The sequence below is a fragment of the Erythrolamprus reginae genome, chromosome 2 (assembly GCF_031021105.1).
Source record: "Erythrolamprus reginae isolate rEryReg1 chromosome 2, rEryReg1.hap1, whole genome shotgun sequence".
In the NCBI taxonomy this organism is placed as follows: Eukaryota; Metazoa; Chordata; class Lepidosauria; order Squamata; family Dipsadidae; genus Erythrolamprus; species Erythrolamprus reginae.
Window position 1 is genome coordinate 243904058 of NC_091951.1, and position 26037 is coordinate 243930094.

The following is a 26037-nucleotide window of genomic DNA, read 5'->3' on the forward strand; positions in this document are numbered from 1 at the left end:
TCCACCCCAAAGCAAACACATATAGAAATATGCAGTGTTGCTAAAGGAAAGAACAATGGAGAAATAATTAAAATTCAAGCAAAGCAACACGTCAAATAAAAGAATTAATATTAAGTGACAAAGGAAAATTCTCTGATCGAACATTCAAAAAAGAAGTGGGGAAACTTTTGTTTCCCAAATGTTGTATGTATATGTTTTGTTTATTATTTACTGTTATGTCATATTTATTGTATTGTGGGTTTTTTTTTCTTTTCTGTTTATTTGTTGTTTGGATTATTATCTATGTAAAAAAAGGAAAAAGAAACATGCAGTGTTGCAATCCAAGAGACAGCAGAAACACATACCGTACATCTTTTACATACATCTTGTAAAAATGAATAAATTATAGACAGGTGAAGAAATTGGGGGGGGGGGGCAGAAGACAATCCTTGCATGTGTCTCCCATCCATTTCTCCTTTGTTTCTTTTGTCTCTAAATTTTCATAGTCCACAGTGTTAGAAAGACTGGCCTATTCCTAGATGTATTTGGCTGACATATTCTGTGGAAGACTTTCTAGATTTCTGGTTTTCTAATTTTTTGACATTACGGATAAAATTTGGCTTTCTTAACTTATTCTTTTGGTTTCATTTTTGAGAGGGTTCCCCCCCTTTTGTAGTCAAAGGTAACCGAGCCTGCTGGCGGTTATCCATTTGTATGCTAAATATACAGTAGAATTACGGTTATTGTATGCTGGAATTTGTGCAATAATTATATCTTGCTTGCTACTTAGGATTAAGACTAGGGTCGCTTCTCGGTCAATTCAGAGGTCATTTGTTCTAGGACAGAATTATTTAGGATATATAGAAATCATGACATGAAAACATAATCTTTGTCAAGGAATTCATCATTATTACAGGAATGTCTCTTTGCATGGCCTTCTTGTTTATATAAATATCTTAACATTGTCCTTAGTTCTGTATTTGGATACCATAGCTATGAATCTATTCCTAAATCTAATTTACACTTGAGATCAGAGAATTGCCGGACTAGCTCATTGAATTTGTTTCCCTTCAGAAATGCTATATTCAAGGAACAAGTATAAAACTGCAGTTAGAAAACCATCATTATGAACTTTGTTTTAACATTGCCTACTTTGCCAAAAAGGGGAGAAGATGCAATTTTTTTCACCAAAAGCATTTATACAACTACTACTTTAATCAGCCCAGCACTGATTACAATAATAAGAATATTGTAGGCACCTGCAGGACCGCCTTCTGCCGCACAAATCCCAGCAGCCAATCAGGTCCCACAGAGTTGGCCTTCTCCAGGTCCCGTTGACTAAACAACGCTGTTTGGCGGGACCCAGGGGAAGAGCCTTTTCTGTGGCAGCCCCGGACCTCTGGAATCAACTCCCCCCAGAGATTCAAAATTGCCCCCACTCTTCCCGCCTTCCGCAAGATGTTGAAGACCTATCTATGTCGTCAGGCATGGGGGGACTAACTATCTCTTCCCCCCACCACCTTTTTTCTGACTGTAATACATGAGAATGGTGTGATTGTGCAGTAATGATTGTTTTTAATATTTATGGGTTTTAAATTTAGCTTTTTATTTTATTATTATTATTATTATTATTATTATTATTATTATTATTATTATTTATTGGATTTGTATGCCGTCCCTCTCCGCAGACTCGGGGCGGTAAAACAACATGAACAATCCAATTAATAAAAACAGCTAAAAAACCCTTATTATAAAAAAAACCCCAAACATACACACAAACATACCATGCATAATATTGGATTTGTACCCTATATATTGTATTATTGTTGTTGTGAGCCGCCCTGAGTCTTCGGAGAGGGGAAGCATACAAATCTAATAAATGTAATCTAATCTAATCTATGAAATGTAAAGCAGAGAAGTCAGCCACGAAGCAACCCTGCTTGAATTTCTGTGGGCAAAATCCAGATAGACAGAGCCTGCTATGAGTAGAATCATCCTCTGTATTCAGCTTACCTTCCAGTTATCCAGTTATCTTTCCCCACAGCTATGCTACTCCACTTAGACAGACCTTTCCTCCATTCAATTCTATTTTCTATTTAATTCTATTTTCACCAAAGCCTGGGGTCTAGAATTCAATGCTATTAAGGACAGTAATAATTCTCAGAAAGTAGCAGGAAAGAACAATTAATCAGTGGAATAGCTTGCCTCCAGAGTTCTCCAACATTGGAAGTTTTTAAGAAGATGTTGGATAACCATTTGTTTGAAGTAGTGTAGGGTTTCCTGCCTAAATGGGGTTGAACTAGAAGACCTCCAATGTCCCTTCCAACTGTGTTGTTGTTGTTGTTGTTGTTGTTGTTGTTGTTGTTGTTGTTGTTGTTGTTGTTGTTCTTCTTCTTCTTCTTCTTCTTCTTCTTCTTCTTCTTCTTCTTCTTCTTCCTCTTCCTCTTCTTCTTGTTCTTCTTGTTGTTCTTCTTGTTGTTCTTCTTCTTCTTCTTCTTCTTCTTCTTCTTCTTCTTCTTCTTCTTCTTCTTCTTCTTCTTCTTCTTCTTCTTCTTCTTCTTCTTCTTCTTCTTGTTAGTCACAACCTGGATGTGGCCTTGATTCATACAAAATGCTTAAGGGATTTTAGTAGTAACTAATCTAGGAATCGATTATTAGCTTTTAAACCAAGTTAACCACCCCAAGGCAGGGGTAGGCAAAGTTGGCTCTTTTATGACTTGTGGACTTCAACTGCCAGAATTCCTGAACCAGTCATGCTATCTCAGGAATTCTGGGAGTTGAAGTCCACATATCATAGAAAAGCCAACTTTGCCTACCCCTGCCCTAAGGGGATCAAATTTTCAGTTCTTTTTCTGCTGGAAGGGGCAGTGCTTCTTTTAGCAACAGCTGTTGTTCTTCCTCAGTTTGCAGAACCAGTGAAAAGTGCCTTTTATTTTCTGTTATATATTGATGCAGAGCCAATTTCATCCGGTGAGTAAAATGTTGTATTAGTGAGACTGTGAGATGTAATTCTGCCTTAGGCACAGCCTGGTGACTCTCAGTCCTAGAAGAAAGTACTAGCAAGCCACTTCTGAAAATGCTATCAAGAAAAGTGCAGGGGCTTGTCATCAGGAATCAGGAGTTTTGACTTGATGGATCATAAGTGATTAATATCAGATCCTGATTAGGAAATTGGATCAGACCACAGTTATTAATTTCTATTATAATTGAAAATGTGTTCCTTTTATTGTCCATTCTAGTGAATTCTCAAAGCTGCTAATAAAATTAAAATATAAAATGTTAAAAGCTTAAAATATTAATATACAGTGAGAACGCCTCTACTTAAGAACTTTTCTAGATAAGAACCAGGTGTTCAAGAGTTTTTGCCTCTTCTTAAGAACCATTTTCTACTTAAGAACCCGAGCCTGGAAAAATTTCCCAGGAAATTTGAGATCGGCATGAAGGCCCGGCTACTTTCCTGCCATTCCCCTTTTAATCCCAGCCATCTTGGGCATTTCTGGGCTGCCAGAGGAGCCTTTCGGTGACGCTTAAGGAGGCTTTGGCACTCCAGAGCGAACAAAGCATTTTCCTTTCTCTCGGTGCTTGGAGAGGGAATAAACCACTTCGTTGTAGTGACTCCTTGCGTTGCCTCCCATGCACCCGGCGCGAGGTTGCCTCCCGGAGTGTCTGGCACAGAAAGGCAAAAGGGTCACCCCAGCCAGATCAACTGGGCTTCAGTCAAACCGAAGTGTCACTACAGTGAAGGAAAGGCGCCGGGTACAAAGCCAGCGAGAGAGAGAGAGGACAGGGGAGCCCTTCAGCATGGGAAGGAAGAGGAGGTAAGTAGCAGCAGCAGCAGACGCTGCCTTTGGTCAAAGGGAGCGGGAGGTTCTCCCCTCTCGCCCGTATGGGTTTCTCTCTCTGATGCAGTTTATGGGAGGCAGCCTCGTGCCGGATGTATTGGGAGGTGCGTGATCCTCCTCGCAGCCTTAGAATCCCTCTATTTTTCTTTAAGCCTTAAAGTTTTGGATTTTTTTGATTCCCCTCAACTCACCTTCTTCCTTCGGCAGCGACTGTCCTCTTCCTCCTCCTCCTCCTCCCACTCAAATTCCGAGCTTTTATTTCTTTCCTAATGGGTTTGCACGCATTATTTGCTTTTACATCAATTCCTATGGGAAAAATTGCTTCTACTTACAAACTTTTCTACTTAGGAATCCGGTCACGGAACTCACGGAACGAATTAAGTTCTTAAGTAGAGGTACCACTGTAATAAACTTTATATTGCACTAGTATCAATTTAATGTTTGAATATGGAGAAAGATATATATCTTTAGAAGCATTTTTTTGAACACTTACGAGAGAGAGAGAAGGCCGAATACAATTCCCACAAAAGCTCTACAAGAGAAGTACTACACAGCATCTGCTGTGTACCAGGTCGGTCAGAAGAGGTACATCTTCAGAAAGGCCTCCATTGAAAAGCTAAGTGGCTGACTAAGTTCACTGAGGGAGAGATTGGCCTTGAGCTGTTTACCACTTGGAAAGGTTAATACTGTGGCAACTTCTTAAATTGTGCTTGGTAAACAAATGTGAAAAATCCAGATCTTTCAGTATAGACATTGTGCCCCATACCCCCCCTATTATTATTATTATTATTATTATTATTATTATTATTATTATGTCAGTACAACACAGCAAACGAGATCACTATGCTGGATTTCGTATTTCATCACCAGTCGGGCACTTCCCAAGCACCTAGGACTGCGTGATGTAGCGGCGAATTATGTTTGCCGATCCCAGTAAAGCGGCCTTTTGCAATTGACAGATGGAGATTTTGTCAATTCTGATGGTTTTCAAATGTCCGCTGAGATCCTTTGGTACTGCGCCCAGCGTGCCAAGTACCACTGGGACCACTTTCACTGGCTTATGCCAGAGTCGTTGCAGCTCGATTTTTAGATCTTCGTATTTCACTAATTTCTCTAGCTGCTTCTCCTCAATTCTGCTATCCCCTGGGATTGCGATGTCGATGATCCATACTTTCTTTTTCTCCACAATCACAATGTCTGGTGTGTTATGCTTCAGAATTCGGTCAGTCTGAAGTCGGAAGTCCCACAGTAATTATTATTGTTGTTGTTGTTGTTATTATTATTATTATTATTATTATTATTATTATTATTATTTGGCATTAATCCCTGGTAGAAGCATTAAAGCTATCAACTGAATGCAAGGTGGAAGCAGGACCATAAGCCTAGTCTTAAGGCTTGTGAAATCAGATCATCACCTTTGAACAAGTCTTTTCTGCGGAGTGCTTTCGGAGTTTAGTGTTAAGCTGCTCCTGTATGTCAGTGATTTCATTTCAAGGCAGGGAGTGTGTAAGGAAACGATTATTGGAACAGTACAGTTTTCCTTTAGACCCATTTTATCGATGGACAGCACGGAGATCATTTTTGCCTAAGGAATAACAACTTTCAATCCATCACATTGGTGAAATATGCATGTAAGTTTCACTTTGAGGACAGAATTGCAATGGGTGGCGAAGATTATCTGTCCTTTAATTCTGAACATGCTTTTTAGTAGTCGGGCTTCATCTTTGCCATTCACCAGTATCTTGCTTTGTAGTGATGGAGGTGGAGAAGGTCCAACTTCAAAACAATATTAAGAACAATTGAGAATAAGACTTTACTGAATAAGCTAAGAGGAACTTGACAGCAGAGTTCAGCAGGGAAATTTAAGAAAGGGAATCTTTAATCTCAGATCTCTTTTCCTTCTAAGTTGACGGCTGATGCTTAGCTAACTTCAAAAGAGAGCAGGGGGGGACGACTATCCTGTTCGGTGGTGCCTTAATAAAAAAAAAGTGAAGATGAATGCCCGTGGTTTACAGGTATGACCTGGAATGCTTATATTATGTTAGTGTATTACCTTGAAACAAAAATTGGAATTTATTTGCAACACGTCGTCTTCATTTAACAACCCCATAATCCCTTGCAGGGTGTAGTGAATGGAACTAGCTAAATGTTTTATTGGCCTTCATGTCACCAAGGCGGAGTTTTGTTCAGCAGATAAATTCTCCTTATGCCCAGAGAGAGAAATATCTGCCTCTGCCCAAGATCGCATTCATAGCCTCCTGATTGTGAGGCAAGGCCTCCACCTCTAGGCCACCACATGATTCCATATACAGTATTTGCATCAAGTGCAAGAGCATAATTCAAAGTGTTGGTAATGACCGTTAAAGCTCTACATGGCACTGGGCCAGAATACATCCGGAACCGCCTTCTACCGCACAAATCCCAGCGGCCGATAAGGTCCCACAGAGTTGGCCTTCTCCGGGTCCCGTCGACCAAACAATGTCGTTTGGCGAGGCCCAGGGGAAGAGCCTTCTCTGTGGCGGCCCCAGCCCTCTGGAATTAACTCCCCCCAAAGATTAGAACGGCCCCCCACCCTCCTTGTCTTTCGCAAACTGCTCAAGACCCACCTTTGTTGCCAGGCATGGGGGAGTTAAGATATTCCTTCCCCTAGGCCATTACAAGTTATGCATGGTATGTTTGTGTGTATGTCTGGTTTTTTATAATTAGGGCTTTTAGTTGTTTTTATTAAATTGGATTGTTACATATTGTCTTTTACTATTGTTGTTAGACGCCCCGAGTCTGCGGAGAGGGGCGGCATACAAATCCAATTAATAATAATAATAATAATAATAATAATAATAATAATAATAAAAATTTTGTCTGAAGAAAATACATGAAGATTCGATCAATGTATTGCCATATTTTAGCTTATAACTTATCAATTATTCCTCCCTGCTAATTCACTTGGGGACCAAATTGCACTGTCAAGAGCAGCTACAACTGTATCAGCATGACTTTGAAGCTCTAGGAGGAGGATTCAAAAACTGGGCACCCTGGAGATATTTTCATACTTTCAATCTATGAAAAAAGCTAGAAAGGAGGGAAAAAGAATCCTGCAGGAGTATGACTAGCTTTGGAAATTAAGCAGATGGGAGCCATCTGGTTATTGGTACCATGGTCTGAATTATCTGTATGATGGATTGCTGGCACAAAACGCATTGCATCTCACCAAAACCCTTTACAGTAGACCTCCAATAAAGATTTGAAGGAAATGGGAATGCTGCTATGATGGGACCTATTAAACCACTCAGTGAAATATAATTCAGAACATAAAAGTTAATGTTCTTTATACATTAATGCTCAGAGTGTGGAAGATACACAAAATGAACATAATTCTTGCTACATGAAATATGATTCCATAGGTATAAGAGTCCTGGTGGGATGAATACCAGGATTACAGTTGAAGGACGCAATTTGATCAAAGCAACAGAAACAATAGAAAAGAAGAAGGGGGAACTAAAAGTATCTATTCCTGCTCAGAAATTTAAAAAGAACTCGAATTATGACCACAACTAGGACCTGAGCCTCTGTGGACCAAGCTGAGTGGTGTCTGCACCCAGATTTATTTCAGATGATGAGGAAAATGTTTGGCATCCTGCAAGTGGACCTATTTGCCACCATGAACAAGCTCCAGAGATTTTTTATGAGATTCCTGACACCAGGAACAGAAGAGACCAATGTGCTCCATAGCCTAATGATCTATTGTATTCATTTCCTCCGCTTCTGCTAATCCCTCGAGCCATCCGGAAGATCCTGTGGGAGAAAGCAAAGGTCCTTCTAGTAATTTCCTATTGGCCTGCAGATCATGGTTTGCTGATTTGCTGAGCCTCTTGGAGGCTGCTCCCTGGAGGTTCCCTCAGAGCAGGGTCTCCCTCAGCCAGGTCCCTCACCCAGACCATCAGTGGTTCCAACTGACCGTTGGCGCTTGAGGAGGTCGCTCTGAGGAAGGACAATATTTCTTCCAGAGCCATCAGAACTATTCTGGCCTTGAAGAGACTTTCCACCACCTGCATCTATGATGATGATGATGATGATGATGATGATAATAATAATTTATTAGATTTGTATGCCGCCCCTCTCTGAGGACTCGGAGTGGCTGATGCCACCTGAAAGACCTTCTGCAGGTGCTGCGTCAAGGTGAACATTGTGCCCACGGCAGCAACCGTTGGTTAAATCATAGACTTTCTCCAGAATGGATTGGACAGGGATCTCAGTCCCAACACACTCCAGAGACAGGTGGCGGCCTTGTCTTGTGTGGACGACTAGAGTCCTTCGTGCTTCATCCCACAATTCATCACTTTCTCCATGGATTATCTAATCTCTCCTCCGGTGAACCACAGGTACCCTATCTGGGATCTACCACGGGTCCTCAAATTGCTTAAAGGGACCCCTTCATCCTTCCGAAAAAAGGTGGCACAGGCTCGATGTCTGTCAGGCACTTCCCATCTATATCGACAGGACAGCGTCATTCCAGAAGTCAGAATTGCTTTTTTTAACCTTTCAACCTTCCTCCTTGGGGTGTAAGGTGTCATCACCTACAGTGGGGCGCTGGATTTGTTCAATGATTGTGAAAGTCTACGAGCTGCAGTCCAGACCGGTTCCAGACCGTGTAATTGCTCACTCAGTGAGTAATGCCGCAAACATAGTGGCATGGGCAACCCAAGGTTCCCTTGAGGAGGTTTGCCATGTGTCCACCTGGTTGTCCTCTTTCCCGTTCATGAAGCAGTACAAGGTGGATGTTTTTGGTTCAGTAGAGACGTCCTTCGGGAGAAGGGTGTTGCAACAGATAATGAAAGTCTAGTGACTCTGCAGCCAGTTTCAGCCCGCCTGTATGGACAGCCTGCTTTGGTATGTCCCATTCCTGGATGCTATATCCACCAATATGAAGAAGGGCCATTGATCTTACCTGATATGTTCCTTCTCAGGGTGGTGGATATAGCATCCAGCTCCACCCTGTTGTTTTTGGATCATTGACTGTCTGATTTGGACTTGCTGGTGGAATTTGGCTTCATTGACTGGCGTGCAAGAGTCTGTTGCTTCGTTTCTTTGTCAAAAAGCTGGCTAGGATAGCAACAAGTGCGGGACCGAAACAGCTTTGACAGACTCAGTCCAAACAGCTAGGAGACAATTCCTGGATGTTCTATCCACCACCCTGAGAAGGAGCCCCTTTCCTGATTCTTAGAACAATTAATCAGTGGAACAACTTGCCCCAGAAGTTGTGAATGCTCCAACACCAGAAATTTTTAAACAAGAGATTGGAAACTATTTGTCGCAAATGACATAGTTTTTCCTGCCTAAGCAGAGGGTTGGACTAGAAACATAGAAACATAGAAGTCTGACGGCAGAAAAAGACCTCATGGTCCACCTAGTCTGCCCTTATACTATTTTCTGTATTTTATCTTAGGATGGATATATGTTTATCCCAGGCATGTTTAAATTCAGTTACTGTGGATTTATCTACTACGTCTGCTGGAAGTTTGTTCCAAGGATCTACTACTCTTTCAGTGAAATAATATTTTCTCATGTTGCTTTTGATCTTTTCCCCAACTAACCTCAGATTGTGTCCCCTTGTTCTTGTGTTCACTTTCCTATTAAAAACACTTCCCTCCTGGACCTTATTTAACCCTTTAATATATTTAAATGTTTCGATCATGTCCCCCCTTTTCCTTCTGTCCTCCAGACTATACAGATTGAGTTCATTAAGTCTTTCCTGATACGTTTTATGCTTAAGACCTTCCACCATTCTTGTAGCCCGTCTTTGGACCCGTTCAATTTTGTCAATATCTTTTTGTAGGTGAGGTCTCCAGAACTGAATACAGTATTCCAAATGTGGTCTCACCAGCATTCTATATAGCGGGATCATAATCTCCCTCTTCCTGCTTGTTATACCTCTAGCTATGCAGCCAAGACTAGAAAGCTTCCAAGGTCCCTTCCAATTCTAGTCATTCTGTACTCTCTGAATTTACTTTGAATCAGTATAAATCTTCAGTGCCAGATAAATTGCAACCTATATTAAAGAAACTTGCTGCTGGACTGGCAAATCCCTTGATGCATTATAAGAAACTGGAGAATGGGTGAAATGTCATCTGATAGGAGAAGAGCAAATATTTTCCATTAATATCTTCAAAATAAGGAAAAGCATCCAGCAATCTACACACTACTTGGCCAGACTCACCATATTTTATTTTTATATTGGGTAACCATTTTAAATGAGAGAATGCTGTAGACATTTGGCATGACAACTAAGCGGATCAATGTAGCTGGCTTAGGAATTGTACTTGAAGCCTGCTTAGCAATGATTCCCCATCAAACTGGAATATCAAGTGAGAGACCGCAAGGTTCACCACTGGGTCTTATATTCCTTGTTACTGTTGTAATGACTTGGCTAAAGAGGTGGAAGGAAAGCTAATCAGTTCTGTGGGTGATACAAAATTAGATAGGATGACTCATACTTCCGAAATAAAATTAATAGTCAGCTGAGTTAGAGAAATGGGAAGAAAGCAAGAACATGAAATTTAAGAAGTGCATTCACAGCTGCTTTGCTGTGGTTTCCTCCAATTCGATGTTGACGTAAACTACACCGCACTCAGAGTATGTCCTTCACTGGCATTTGGGACACGGCATGTTGTGCTGCTGTCTGCAGAGTTTGTATGTGAGATGGCATGCAGTGAGGAAGTGGATCTCCAGGAGGGAGGGAGGTGCAGTCCAGGAACAGGCAACTCAGCTCAGATATCCTATTTGAGAGAAAGAGGGTGAAGAAAGTCTTTGCCTAATAGTTCTCAGAGTACAGTGATCCCTCGATTTTTGTGGGTTCAAACTTCGCAAAACGGCTATACCACGGTTTTTCAAAAAATATTAATTAAAAAATACTCTGTGGTTTTTTTTCTATACCATGGTTTTTCCCACCCGATGACGTCATAGGTCATCACCAAGAGTCACTTCTCTCTCTCTTTCTCTCTCTCTCTTTCCTGTCATTCTCTGCTTCAATCATTTTCTCATTTCTCTTTTTTTCTCCCCTTTTTTCTACCATTTCTCTTTCTCTCTACCTTCCACTCTCCCCCCTCTTGCTCTCTCTCTCTCTTTCTCACTCTCTCTCTCTCCCTCTCTCCTTTCTATCTCGCTCTGTCTGTTGCTCTCTCTCTGTGAGAACGCCTGCCCCGCCTCTCCTGCAGCCCCCTCGCTGACAGCTGGGACAAAAGCACTCTCAGCTAAGGGACTGCGAGAGGGGCGGGGCGGGCATTCTCAAAGCGCTCAGAGCGGCTAGTAGCCAAATGAGGAGGATGAGAAGCTGTAGCTGCCAGCGCTGCTGCAGGAGGACCCGTGCCCCACGAAAGCCAGTGAGAGGGGCAGATCAGGCGGGCGGGCAGTAGTGGCAAGGGGGCTGGAGGTGCTGGGGGGGGGCGGGGGCCGACATTCAAAACAATATTTGCCGGCCTCCGCACTTTTGTCGCTCCCCGCCCCCAACTTCAAGCCCGGCTCCCTGCGCGGCCTTGGAAAAGGGTGCGCGGGGGTAGTTTTTGGCTGTCCATAGCCAAAAATGGTGTTTTTACTTCCGCATCTCTACTTCGCGGAAATTTGACTTTCGCGGGCAGTCTGGGAATGCAACCCCCGCGAAAATCGAAGGATCACTTTATACTGTATATGCAGAGATACTGGAGTCCTCGGTCTGGCAAGGTTTATTGTCTATAGCTGTGAAACAATACAGAACTTGAAAGAACTGTCTTATTTCATTCTTGGGTTTTGGCCTGATATATAAGACATTTGAAGAACATTGATTCATAGTTTGCCCTGACCGACAATTTTAAAATTACTAATATTGGGACAACCCACTACCAGTTGCCATTCAGAATTTAAATCAGAGTGGCATGGCAAGGTCTGAATACTTTATCCAATCAAGTTATTTTATTTATTTATTTCTCCAAAGTTCTAATGATCCATCACCCTAACAACGACTCTCTCACTTGCAACATAATAGTTGCTTGGATTTGTGCAAGGGTCAGAATTCAAAAAAGGGATTCTGATGTTCATGAGAGATAATGGACATATCTGCACAGTTTCTCCAGAACAGATTATTAATATGTGAACTAGCTGATCTAGTGATCATTAGATTTGACTTATTCTCCGTAGAACCCCAGGGCAGGACAAGAAACACATCAGAGGTAGATTCAACTTGGCAATAAGGAGGAATTTCCTGATGGAATGACCTATGTGTACCGACCAGGAACTTGCAAATATACAGTAACAATAAAGCTTAGTTCACAGCTAAACTTAAGCAGCTACTTCGTTCCAAAGAGGAAGCCTACAGATCATGGATCTGGATCCACTGTTAGGCTCATTGCAATTTGCATACCAAACAAATAGATCAACAGATGCTGCTGCTGCTGCTGCTGCTATTATTATTATTATTATTATTATTATTATTATTATTATTATTATTATTATTATGTCAGTACAACACAGCAAACAAGATCACTATGCTGGATTTCGTATTTCATCACCAGTCGGGCGCTTCCCAAGCACCTAGGACTGCGTGATGTAGCGGCGAATTATGTTTGCCGATCCCAGTAAAGCGGCCTTTTGCAATTGACAGATGGAGATTTTGTCAATTCTGATGGTTTTCAAATGTCCGCTGAGATCCTTTGGTACTGCGCCCAGCGTGCCAAGTACCACTGGGACCACTTTCACTGGCTTATGCCAGAGTCGTTGCAGCTCGATTTTTAGATCTTCGTATTTCCCTAATTTCTCTAGCTGCTTCTCCTCAATTCTGCTGTCTCCTGGGATTGCGATGTCGATGATCCATACTTTCTTTTTCTCCACGATCACAATGTCTGGTGTGTTATGCTTCAGAATTCGGTCAGTCTGAAGTCGGAAGTCCCACAGTAATTTTGCTTGCTCATTTTCGACCACTTTTTCGGGCTTATGGTCCCACCAGTTCTTTGCCACTGGTAAATGGTAGTTCCGGCATAAGTTCCAGTGGATCATCTGTGCCACAGCATCATGTCTATGCTTGTAGTCAGTCTGTGCGATCTTTTTGCAGCAGCTGAGTATGTGATCGATTGTTTCATCTGTTTCTTTACAGAGTCTGCACTTTGGATCGTCTGTTGATTTTTCAGTTGTGGCTTTGACAGCATTTGTTCTAGTGGCCTGTTCTTGTGCCGCCATTATTAGTCCTTCTGTCTCCTTTTTCAGTGTTCCACTTGTAAGCCATGACCAGGTCTTTTCTTTATCCACTTTGCCTTCAATCTTCTCCAAGAACTGTCCATGCAATGCTTTGTTCCGCCAACTGTCTATACGACATTGAGTTACATTTTTTCTGTACTGGTCCTTAGTTTGCTTCACCTTGAGAAGCTTCCTATTGTTGACCTCCATCAATGCTGACTCTTTGCTCCCCTTCACATAGTCAGCTAATGCACGCTTCTCTTCTTCTACTGTCTGCTTCACTTGCAATAATAATAATAATAATAATAATAATAATAATAATAATAATAATAATAATAATTTAGATTTGTATGCCGCCCCTCTCCAAAGACTCTTCATCACATCCTATAACATTTTGAATTTCCAAACACCCACACAAGAGTTCTTTTTGTAGATTTTAGTTCAGCATTCAATACTATCATATCGGATATTCTTCCAACTAAACTAAATCAGCTTGCAGTACCTGAATACATTTATAAGTAGATCACAAGCTTCCTAACAGACAGGAAACCACAGGTGAAGCTAGGCAAAATCACATTAGGTACCTGTGCAATTAGCACAGCTCTCCCCCAAGGCTGTGTACTCTCACCACTTCTTTCTATATACCAATGACTACATCTCAAATGATCCCTCTGTTAAACTACTGATGTTTGTGGATGATACAACAGTGATTGGTCTCATGTGAGACAATGATAAAACCACATACAGATGGTAGGTTGAACAACTAGCCTCGTGGTGTGACCAACAAGCTGGAACTGAACACACTCAAAACCATAAAAATGGTGGTAGACTTTAGGAGAAACCCTCCCGTTCTTCACTTCTTACAATACTAGACAACACAGTATCAACAGTAGAGACCTTCAAACTTCCAGGTTCGATCATACCTTAAGACCTAAATTGGTCACCTAACATCAAAAAAGTCATCAAAAAAGCACAACAAAGAATGTTCCTTCTATGCCAACTCAGGAAGCTCAAACTGCCCAAGGAACTGCTGCTTCAATTCTACAGAGGAATCATTGAGTCTACAGGGGAATCGTTGAGTCTACAGAGGAATCATTGAGTCTACAGGGGAATCATTGAGTCACTTCTATATAACTCTCTGGTTTGGTACTGCAACCCAGCAAGACAGACACAGACCTCAGAGGATAATCAGAACTGCAGAAAAAACACTGCCAATCTGCTTTCCATTGAGGACCTGTATACTGCATGAGTCAAAAAGAGGGCCATGAAAATATTTACTGACCCCTTGCATCCTGGACATAAATTATTTGAATTCCTACCCTCAAAGCGATGCTATAGAGATCTGCACACCAGGGCAATTAGAAACAAGAGCAACTTTTTCCTGAATGCCATCAATCTGCTAAAAAACAGTTTCCTCACCGCTGTTAAACTATTTACTAAGGCTGCATTATTATTACTATTAGTCTTCTCATTGTTCCTATCACCCATTTCCTTCCACTTCTTGCTTGTACCCTTACGATTTATATTAATATTGATTGTTTCCTGATTGTTTATTTGTACCCTATAACCATTATTAAGTGTTACAGTGATCCCTCTATTATCGCGAGGGTTCCGTTCCAAGACCCCTCGCGATAATCGATTTTTCGCGATGTAGGGTTGCGGAAGTAAAAACACCATCTGCGCATGCGCGCCCTTTTTTTTCTATGGCCGCGCATGCGTAGATGGTGGAGTTTGCGTTCCCCGCCGCCCACGCAAAGGGGAAACCCGATTCGGCTCCTCGCTGCTGCTACGCTACCGAGCAGATCAGCTGCTGGGCGGCCGAAGGAACCTTCCCTGGGTCTTCCCCCTCTTGCTGGCGGGTGGGCGAGCGGCGGGCATCAGCGAGGAGCCGGGGTTTCCCCTTTGCGTGGGCGGCCGGGAAGACCCAGGTTGGGGGTTCGGGGGGGTGCTGGGAAGCCCCCCAGGCCGGCTGCGACCTTTTAAAACAGCCGCGCCGCTTCCCAGCTGAATTCTGAAGCCAAATGCCAAAGGCGAACTTCCGCGTTTGGCTTCAGGACTCAGCTGGGAAGCGGCGCGTCTGTTTTAAAAGGTCGCAGCCGGCCTGGGGGGCTTGCTGGGAAGCCCCTCAGGCCGGCTGCGACCTTTTAAAACAGCCGCGCCGCTTCCCAGCTGAGTCCTGAAGCCAAACGCCAAAGGTGAACTTCCGCATTTGGCTTCAGGACTCAGCTGGGAAGCGGCGCGGCTGTTTTAAAAGGTCGCAGCCGGCCTGGGGGGCTTGCTGGGGGGCTTCCTGCCTCTCCTACAGCGAACACAGGCAGCACCTTCCCGAAGCACTCAGCTAAGCTGTTGGGGGAAGGGTTGGCCATTTGCCGCCTCTCTCCGCTGCAGGAGAGGCAGGCGCAACCAAAGCGATGTTCCAAAGCGGTCTCCGGGAAGCAACCGAGGGAAAGGCAGTCGTCTGCTTTTCCTTCAGCTTGAAAGAGGAGGCAAATGCCCCGCCTTCCCCCAGCCGGTTAACTTGAAGCGCTCGGTTAACTGGCTGGGGGAAGGCAGGGCAGTTGCCGCTTCTTTAGAGCTGAAGGAAAGGCAGACGACTGCCTTTCCCTTGGTCGCTTCCCGGAGACCGCTTTGGAACATCGCTTTGGGAGAGGGGGCAACTGCTCCCGGTTAAGAAGCAAGAATCCACCCCCTAGCCAAACGGCTTTTTTCCTGTTTAGCACGGCGTTCGAGCGCTAAACAGGAAAAAAGCCGTTTGGCTAGGGGGTGGATTCTTGCTTTTAACCGGGCAGTTGCCCCCTCTCCCAGAGCGATATCCTTAGCGGTCTCCAGGCTGCGACCTTTTAAAACAGCCGCGCCGCTTCCCAGCTGAGTCCTGAAGCCAAACGCCAAAGGCGAACTTCCGCGTTTGGCTTCAGGACTCAGCTGGGAAGCGGTGCGGCTGTTTTAAAAGGTCGCAGCCGGCCTGGGGGGCTTCCCAGCACCCCCCTGAACCCGGGTTGGGGGTTCGGGGGGGTGCTGGGAAGCCCCCCAGGCCGGCTGCGACCTTTTAAAACAGCCGCGCCGCTTCCCAGCTGAGTCCTGAAGCCAAACACGGAAGTGGTTTTTTTTTTAATTAATATTTTTTTAAAAATCGCAATATAGCGTTTCGCGAAGATCGAGATCGCGAAACTCAAGGGGTCACTGTATACCCCATTATTCTTGACAAATATATATTTTCTTTTATGCATACTGAGAGCATTTGCACCAAAGACAAATTGTTTGTGTGTCCATTCTATTCTGTTCTGTTCCGTTCTATGGGATAGCTTGCTTCCTAGAGCTGTGGGTGTTCCATCATTGAACGTTTTCAAGAAAAGATTAGACAACCATTTATCCATGAAAGGATGTAAGGACTCCTGCTTTGGACAAGGTATTGGACTGAAACTGGGTGTAAGAAGTGGCGACCCAAGAACGTTATCTGAAACTAAGTTCAGTGAAAAAGAATTGAAGTATCTGGACTGAACGTACAGCCTTGAGAAGACTGAGGGGGAAATGTTGTACTATAGTCTTATTTATTTTACTTTGTTCTATTCTATTGAATTTCAAATCCCAATGATTCTGAGTAGTGTACAGTTAAACAAGAAAAAAAAATAAGTAAAGGAAAAAGGAATTGCAGCTGGATGGAAGACCAACTCTGTAATGGATTTAAGTCGCAGGAAGGCATATTCTAACAGAAGGATAATAGTAAGAATAATTTAACAGTAGAAGCTGTTACCTAGAGAAATGGTGGACCCCATCTCTTTGGATGAGAGGCGGGAGAACCAAAGGTCACAGATACTTGATTTTCAATTCTTGTTCAGAGCTAAGAGTTGGATTCAGTGTCTAAATGGCTCCTTCTAACTTTTACAGGAGTGATATTAATGTGCTGTGAGAAACCCATTCCTAGCGCACAGGGCATGCTGCTTGAGTTGCAGTATCCAGCTTGGCCTTGCAAAAGCTAAATTGAGAACATTAAATTGCTTCCACTTTTATTTCTGCCATAGGAAGTCAGAGCTGTAACTGGCTGGCCTGGCGACGGCCTACTGCTGGAAGAGGTAAATGAACTCACGGTGGGCATTTTAAGGTCCCTTTGCCCTGCCTGTCTGAGTTCCTGAAGAGCTTTTTTGTGGAAATGATTATTTTGAAAACAGGGCTGTGACTTCCAGTGTGATAAAAGCAGCAGGGGCATAGAAGCACTTAAGCACCCTGCTTCCATGGCACTATCCTTGGTAATAAAGAATGACAAGAGAGAAACAGAGAAATTCAAGCAGATTTGTTGCCAGAAATAAGCTTTGCTCAGGTAGAGGGAAAAAAGAAGACAGCGTGCTTGGGCCTATGAGCTGAATCCTTCAGCTATGATGAAAATTATAATTTCTGTCAGCTTAATTCACCACAGATGTGTAGGTTTTTTTTTTCTGTTTTAAAAATATATGCTGGCCAAGAAAAAACAGCTTTAAATATTTACAATGTGAAGCTGATGAAAAAAAGAAATATTTATAAAAAGCTCACTTTGTTGCAGCGTTATGGAATCAAGACATTGTTTTATGGATTTTCTTTGTGTTGTTTTTTACTTGCAATATTGTTGGTATGCGTGTATGTGCTATTTGAAGTAGATGGCTTAGAGTTGCAGTTATGTGAGTTGGGCAGCTATGTACTGTAATTCTAGTGAACACAAACAAATTTAATAGGATTTTAAAAAGAATTTTACTGTATGCAGATACAGAAGACAGTAGTTTAGCGCTGATTTAAACATAGAAACATAGAAGTCTGACGGCAGAAAAAGACCTCATGGTCCATCCAGTCTGCCCTTATACTATTTTCTGTATTATATCTTAGGATGGATATATGTTTATCCCAGGCATGTTTAAATTCAGTTACTGTGGATTTATCTACCACGTCTGCTGGAAGTTTGTTCCAAGGATCTACTACTCTTTCAGTAAAATAATATTTTCTCATGTTGCTCTTGATCTTTCCCCCAACTAACTTCAGATTGTGTCCCCTTGTTCTTGTGTATACTTTCCTATTAAAAACACTTCCCTCCTGGACCTTATTTAACCCTTTAATATATTTAAATGTTTCGATCATGTCCCCCCTTTTCCTTCTGTCCTCCAGACTATACAGATTGATATAATTCTAAACCATGGATGTAAGAAGTGAAGGGCTGCTTGTCTTTGGCGCTACCGGTGCGCCCTCCAAGGCTGGCACAAGATTTAGCTTCTGCACATGCGCAGTAAGTGGAATCTTGTGTGAGGACGCGCAGCAAGTGAGATTTCGGTGATTTTCACTGATATTTTTGCTTCCGCACATGCGTAGAAGCAAAAAATCCGCAAAAATCGGTAAAATCTCGTGCAAGTGTCCTCGTAGGGGATTTCATCTTCGGTGCATATGCAGAACCCAAATCTCGCATGGGGGTGCGCATGCGCGAGTTGGGGACGTGCAGCTGCGTGCACATCCCGGAATGTCCTATCGGGACAGAACACCGGACTGTGTAAGCAGCAGCCCATCATTGGATGTGAGCCTTGTTGTTTAAGATATGGCAGAGCCACAAAACAAACATGGTTCAACATAGGTTGTGACTGCTGAATCTTAATTCCCTATTCCTATTCCAAAGCATGGGATGATGAAGTAAACAGAAACTAAGCTCCACACCATATACAATCATTGAGACAGATTTATTTATTTATTTATTCAATTTTTATGCCGCCCGTCTCCATAGACTCAGGGTGGCTTACAACATGTTAGCAATAGCACTTTTTAACAGAGCCGGCATATTGCCCCCACAATCTGGGTCCTCATTTTACCCACCTTGGAAGGATGGAAGGCTGAGTCAACCTTGAGCCGGTGATGAGATTTGAACCGCTGACCTACAGATCTACAATCAGCTTCAGTGCCCTGCAGTACAGCACTCTACCTGCTGCGCCACCCCGGCTCATTGCCCACTTCTGATGTAAAACAAAGTCTAGGACAGTGATGGTGTGAACCACAGGTGGCACGCGGAGCCATATGTGCTGGCACACGAGCTGTTGCCCTAGCTCAGCTTCAACATGATGTGTGTACCCGCCAGCTGATTTTTGGCTCACACAAAAGCTCTGGGAGAGCGTTTTTGGCTTCCAGAGAGCCTCCGGGGGCATGGAGGAGGGCGTTTTTACTCTTCCCTGGATCCAGGGAAGCCTTAGCCTGGAGCGGGCAAAACACGAGCCAAATGGGCCCACCAGAATTTGGGAAACAGGCTGTTTCCGGCCTCCAAAGGGCCTCCGGGGATGGTGGGAAGCTGTTTTTGCCCTCCCCAGGCATTGAATTATGGGTGTGGGTACTCGTGCATGCACAATAGTTTGTGCCCAAACTCTTTCTACACCCAAGGAAAAAAAAAAGGTTCGCCATCACTGGTCTAGGATATCTCAGAAAGTGATCTTGTATGTTTTATCTCAGCAAGTGGTCTTGTATGTTTTAAGACTGTGGCCCAGAATCTTTTGGGCACCAAGAAATGGTTCCGTGGAAAAAGGTGGGGGGCGTGGTTTTGTGTACTGGCTGCATCCTGCAGATGGTGCTTCGCTTGTTTGCACAGCTTAGTTGCTGGCATGCCACGGACTCGTGCATATCCACGAAACTGGGAGTTGGAGACTCCTGTTTTAAGATATCTTTTTTCTAATTTTGCTGCGTAGCTGGAAAACCTGATTAGCACCACAAGAAGCAGGCCTTTTGGCACATCTGTTTCCAACTGATTCATTCATCTCCTTAGCTTAATCTGCAAGAGACGATTCCATAAATAAGTTGTTTTATTATTCCTTTAGGATTTTTTAAAATGTTTCTATTTTTAATTTATGTTTTTAATTATTAAATTTAATTCTTTCCAATTGATGCGTCATTTTAAGTGTGTTCTACTGCTTGCTGCAGTATGGGAGTCTCACAAGGAGTATGCATATTATCTAATACTCTACATTTTAATGGGTTTTTTAAAAAAACCTGGAGAGAAATTAAAACAACTCCAGTGTATTATTAGGAGAGAAGTCCATGCTGAATTTCCTTTCTTCTTTCATTTCTTAATAGTATAGCATAAGAGGACCAAGAGTCTTAGATGGTAATAATGTACCTTCTTGGGCATTAAGTTTTATTGAGATCAGTTGGGCTTAACTCCTTGCTGCATTAAAAATTCAACAAACGTATTTTGAATTGCCAGCCAGCTAATGAGCATTGGTCCCTATAAACAAGTTAACCGATTAAATGTCTGAAGGAAAGCCCCGTTAATGAGCCTTAGTGTTAACAGCAATGATGAGTGAATATGTATTTTGAGAATAGAGAATTGAAAAATACACCTTGCCTTTTGTATGTTTCTTTTTTCCCTCCAGTCCCGTGAAAGTAAGTTTGATAGGAGCAGTGCTCTTCACGATGCAATGCAACCTTTATCTTCCAATAACAAAGAACAATCTCATGTTACTTTACACCATGTTTTTGGTGGCCACAAAGGTAAGCTTTTCTGGCTTATGGGTTTCTATGGATGTGTGTTCAACATTGTTTTATCATGCTATAATAATATCTATTAGGCATATTCATATGGCAGATATGATAGTTGGAACATTAAATAATACTAATATGATCCTTTCCTGCTTTGATTATATGTATGTTGACCTTTTTCAGTGCTGTAATCTCCAAGCGTGTTGAACTATAGCTGTCATCATTCTGGTTCACATATATTTTCCACATCTGTCTTCTCTCAGGATTTAAAGAATAAAAGGGAAACCAGTCAGGAACGTGTGAGAAAATAATCACTTCCATAACATTGAGACAATTTGGCATTCCAAGGAGTGGTTCACAGATGTACTGTATGATTATTGCCCAGTATTTATGTTCAGTGCCAAACCAACTATATTTTTTCCTAATGACAATTCATGTGATTGCTCATATCTTGGCTTAGTATTTATGAGCGCAACTGGAATCCCAGTGACAATATCTGCTATGGATTTGGCTAGCTTTTCAGTATGTGTGAACAGTGCCCATCTGTAAATGTACTTTACTTTTGTATTGGATTATACCATAATGATTGACCACTTGACCACAAGCCAAGCTTGTGAGAGCTCATTTAATCCATATTTCCTTTTGCCAGAATCAGTCCTGTATCCCCACTCCCACCCCGGTTATTTAACTTATGCTCCTTGGAAAGGCAGAACTAATGGGGAAATGTTTAAAATTTCTCCCTGGGAAGAAAAACCTTCAAGACCAGAATCTATCATTAGCATGTCTGCCTCTTCAGTCATTCCACCAGCTCAACAGAACATTGAGAAGTGTTTATATCAAGGGATTCAGAACCTTGCCTATCAGTGTTCTGTCGGGCTCTCTGGTAGACTCCTCCCAAAAATTCGCAGGTACAAATTTCAGACACACACATTTGAAAATTCAAAACAATGTTCTTTATAATGAAAATTCACTTAACCTAAGCCCTCTTTTGGTATAGCCAAGAGCACTCGTCTCCAAACAAACTGGTAATTTGTACAAGTCCCTTATCAGTTCTGTGATACTTAGCTTGCAGCTGTGAGGCAATTCACAGTCCTTCTTCTTTCACAAAGTGAAACACACTTTGCTCTGGTTTAGTTTCAAAGTGGGGGAAAATCAGCACACAAAAGGTCAAAGTCAGTAAAGCAGTCACGAAACACAATGATCAGATAATCCTCCACAATGGCCAAACCCACAGGCTGCTATTTATAGCAGCCTCACTAATTACCACAGCCCCACCCAACCACAGGTGGCCTCATTTTCTTTGATAATAATCTCTCAGTTGTTGTTGCTTATGCATCGCTCTCCGCATGCGTGGCTGTATCATTAACTCTTGTTCTGAATCCAAGGAGGAGCTAGATAATTGATCTCCTTCTGAGCTGTCTACCACACTCTCCTCCTCCCTGTCACTCATGTCTTTTTGGTCAGAGGAGCCTTCATCAGCAGATTCCACCGGGGGCAAAACAGGCCTGCAACATGTGGATGTCTCCCCCACATCCACAGTCCTTGGGGCAGGAGCAGGGCCAGAGCTAACCACAACACGAAGTAGGATAAATTTTAGAAAACCTAACAGAATGGGCCCCAATTTAGTATGGAGGAAGAAACTGCCAAAAAAAGAGATCACATTTGAAAAGATGATTTGAGAATTGACAAAAAAGTTATTCCAGATTTAATTTGCCCAATGAATCATTATGGGAGAGGCAAGCGGGCAGTGTCTCAAAATGTTGCTGACTGCTTTAATCTAAACCTTTCCTTTGTCTGTTTCCTAATCAAGTGATCCAAAGTAGAATGTATTCAATGTGGTTTCCAGTGTCCACCCAATACAAGTGCAACACAAGGGAAGAGCAAAGACACGCAACTACACACATTACTTTGTTAACATAGGAGAAAATACCAGTGAACTTCAATTAGAATATCGTGCAATGTATTTCAGTAATGAAACTTAAAAGGTGAAACTTCATATATGAGAAAGACTCATTACATGCAAAGCTGTGATTTGCTGTAATTGTGATGATTATGAGGTACAGCTCATGAAAACCCTAAATCCCACATCTCAGAAAATTAGAATATTACACGTGATCAATAAAACAAGGATTGTACATAGAACAATATCGGACCTCTGAAAAGTATAAGCATGCATATGTACTCAGTACTTGGTTTTGGAGCTTTTTGCAGCAATTACTGTCTCAATGGGACATGGCATGGACGCTATCAGCCGGTGGCATTGCTGAGATGTTATGGAAGACTAGGATGCTTTAATAGCGGCCTTCAGCTTTCTCTTGGCAATGCCCCATAGATTCTCTATGGGGTTCAGGTCAGGCGAGTTTGCTGGTCAATCAAGCACAGTAATCCCATGGTCACTGAACCAGATTTTGGTGCTTTTGGCAGTGGGGGCTAAAATTGATTATGTACGCTATAATCATCACAGTTATGACAAATAACGGCTTGAACTATCTTGCCTTGCATGTAATGAGCTTCTCTCATATTGTATTTCCCCTTTTAAGTTGCCTTACTGAAGCTCCTTAAAACCCACCTCTGTCGCCAGGCATGGGGGAATTAAGACTTTCCCTTCCCCCTAGGCTTATAAAATTTATGCATGGTATGTCAGTATGTATGATTGGTTTCTTAAATTGGGTTTTTTAAAAATTAACTTAAATATTAGATTTGTTTACATTGTATTGTTGTTAGCCGCCCCGAGTCTACGGAGAGGGGCGGCATACAAATCTGATTAATAAAATAAATAAATAATAAATAAATAAATGAACTTTTACACAATATTCTAATTTTTCGAGTTTCACCTGTATAGCCTCCTCTCTGTGGTTGGTGCTGCTAAAAAGATGGGAAAGAAATCCAGAACTGTGCTTCCCCCCACCTTGTTTATTAAAAGCAAACTCGACTGAATTTCAAGAAAAGTGGGGGTGGGGGTGGGGGTGGGGTAAAAGTAGCATAATAAATGCACAGGTCACTTCAATTCGCCCAAAGGTTTGCATTGAGTTGTTGGAAAGATATTACTTAGGCTGAGTTTATCCAGTTTTAGTCGCAGAGCTGATGCACTTGCTGTGTGTTTTCTTGCAGATAAATATGATGGTGACAGGATGCACAACTTCTCCGTTTGCTTCCGCGGAGGAAACACTGGGTCGCCTCTTTTTTGGCCAGAAGCCAACTGATTCACAAGCTGTGGATGAAGTCAAAGGACCCTCAAATGGCATCTCCTCACCCTGTGACTGTCTTCTCAATGAAGAGAAGAGTGAGGCAGTCCAAAAGAAGCATGGAAAGAAAACTCAATGAGAACCTCAAAAGTGCTGTGGACAGCCAAAACGGCTTGTTTGTGTGTGCCCATAAAAATGTAGAATTTTCTCTTTTCCAATGATGTGAAATTATGATTGTGCACGAGGTAATTTCTGTGACAAGAGGATAGCTGCACTGGTCCTTCAGGGAAGTTTTCAGGGGAAACAACAGTTCAATGAAGCTCTTATATTGCCCATGAACTGCTCCTATTGTTTACTACAACATTTCCGATCCTACTGTCATCTGGATACTTTAGGACAGAGGTCCCCAAACTTGGCAACTTTAAGACTTGTGGACTTCAACTCCCAGAATTCTCCAGCCTGCATAGTTGGCTGGAGAATTCTGGGAGTTAAAGTCCACAAGTCGTAAAGTTGCCAAGTTTGGAGACCTCTGCTTTAGGATAACAGTTCCCATACTTCTAGCCGCCACAGCCTTAAGGGTACCAGATTAGAGAAAGCTTGACTTATTCCTGCCTTATGGTCTGTGTAGCTTCCAAAGTTGGCTATGTTTTTTTAAACTAAAATTCATAGTTGAATAAGATGCATCATGTCATTTTTTTAAACTAAATAAATTTATTTAGTTTCGATGGCCAACCATCTCACTATAGTGACTGGGAAGCTAAACACATTTAAAATCAAAATGCAAACAACACAAAGCATCATAGAAGATCAAAGAATGATAAAGATACTGAGATCAAACGCTGTGTGTTTACTCTTTTTTATTGTTTTTTAATTTAAGAAAATAATGCCTAACATAAAAACTTGTCAAAGTATTTTCTGTGTTTCCCCCCATAGTGGCAATACATAAGAACCAGGTTTTAAAGTATGGCTCATCCAAAATTGGGCACTTTTAAATAGCAATGGGAGAGACTTCACAATATGTATTTTTGGTCTGTATGTTTTTTATTGCTTCCTTATGACTGAACTGATATTTTCTTATTTGACAAAAATATGCTCTTTCAATCTTTCAATTTACAAATATTTTTATTTAGGGTTTGTGGGATGTATACGTTTTCTGATATTGGCACCTGTTAATTTTAGATATACTAATGACCTGATTTGAAAGCACAAATTCTTAAGTGCTCGAACTTGGCTTGCATCACAAGCTAATTTGTATATTTTCCACCAATTTTTCATACTAAATTTTAAGATTTTTGGACATGAAATGATTTGTAGATACCTCTGCTGGATTTTTTGCAGGGCAATTAAATCTTTTGAGACCAACATCCATATGCAATGTAACTTTGAGCCACTCCTTATGCACAATTTTGAAAATATTTGGAATATTGTCTGAGATTAAAAAAGACAAGACAGAGGTTACAGCTCACTTGCCAAGAAGGTTGGTGAGAATGTAGGGAAATCTACTTTTCCCTAATCACCTAAGAGCCTATAATGCACAGTCAATGGCCTATTCTCGTCTCAATCAAGCTGCCTCTATTTCTTTGGTTAATATTTTTCATAAGCATTTTGAGGCTAACATTTGTAATTTTTTTATAAGCTGCTAAAAATTTTTATCCAGGTCAAAAATGAAGCAGAAAAAAAATGGAGTTTTTAAAAAAAGAATAACAACTATTTGTCATATCGTTTAGGGCAGTTTCCATTCTAGATCTTCTATTTCAGAAGATGAAACAAAAATGTCCAAAAACTGCATTATTTTGAACTTGGTTTGTACTTACATACTTGGAAAATACTTGAGTTGGACATCAGCAGCCAATGTGCTTCAGATGTTTATGAGAGGGGTGTTTTAAAAGGCCTGCTGGTAAAATCACTGATGTCTTTTGTATGATTGGGTTGAACAAATGTTTTGATGCTTTTTAGTCCAAGATATTTTTGCGTGAAATGCCTTTGGTACTCTTGTCAACAGTCTCACAGTAATTACAGTGTAAGCTTTATAGCCTACATAAATGTGAAAATGTATTTAAAAATTACTGTAAAATACTTAGAAGATTGTATGCCATGCATTTGAATTCAGCCTTTTAAAAACCTGCTATTAAACAATGGAAACAGTTTGGCTCTCAGTGTGCTAATAATATGATCAACAAATACATGGACATGAAAAGTTTAGTGGCTAACGCATTCTGCTTCTTCATCCAGAAAAGCCCTTATGTGGTGTAAGGTTTCCTGCCTGTGCAGGGGGTTAATCAAATGTTTAGTACCAACCCTTCCAGTGGTTCAAACTACAGCCTTGTATGGCCTTTTTGCTGCTTTTATGCTTTTGATGTTTTTTA

General features: G+C 41.8%; 1 protein-coding gene across 2 annotated transcripts in view; it reads left to right on the plus strand.

Moving 5' to 3' along the window:
• TMEM38B (transmembrane protein 38B) overlaps positions 1–25816 on the plus strand; it is a 55351-nt gene extending 29535 nt beyond the window's left edge. For both annotated transcript variants that reach the window (XM_070742378.1, XM_070742379.1), the window contains exons 5-6: positions 20381–20498; positions 23598–25816. In XM_070742378.1, coding sequence (XP_070598479.1) covers positions 20381–20498; positions 23598–23810 — 331 coding nt within the window. In that variant the 3' untranslated portion in view covers positions 23811–25816. The remainder of the gene's footprint in view (positions 1–20380; positions 20499–23597) is intronic.
• The last annotated feature ends 221 nt before the right edge of the window (positions 25817–26037 follow it).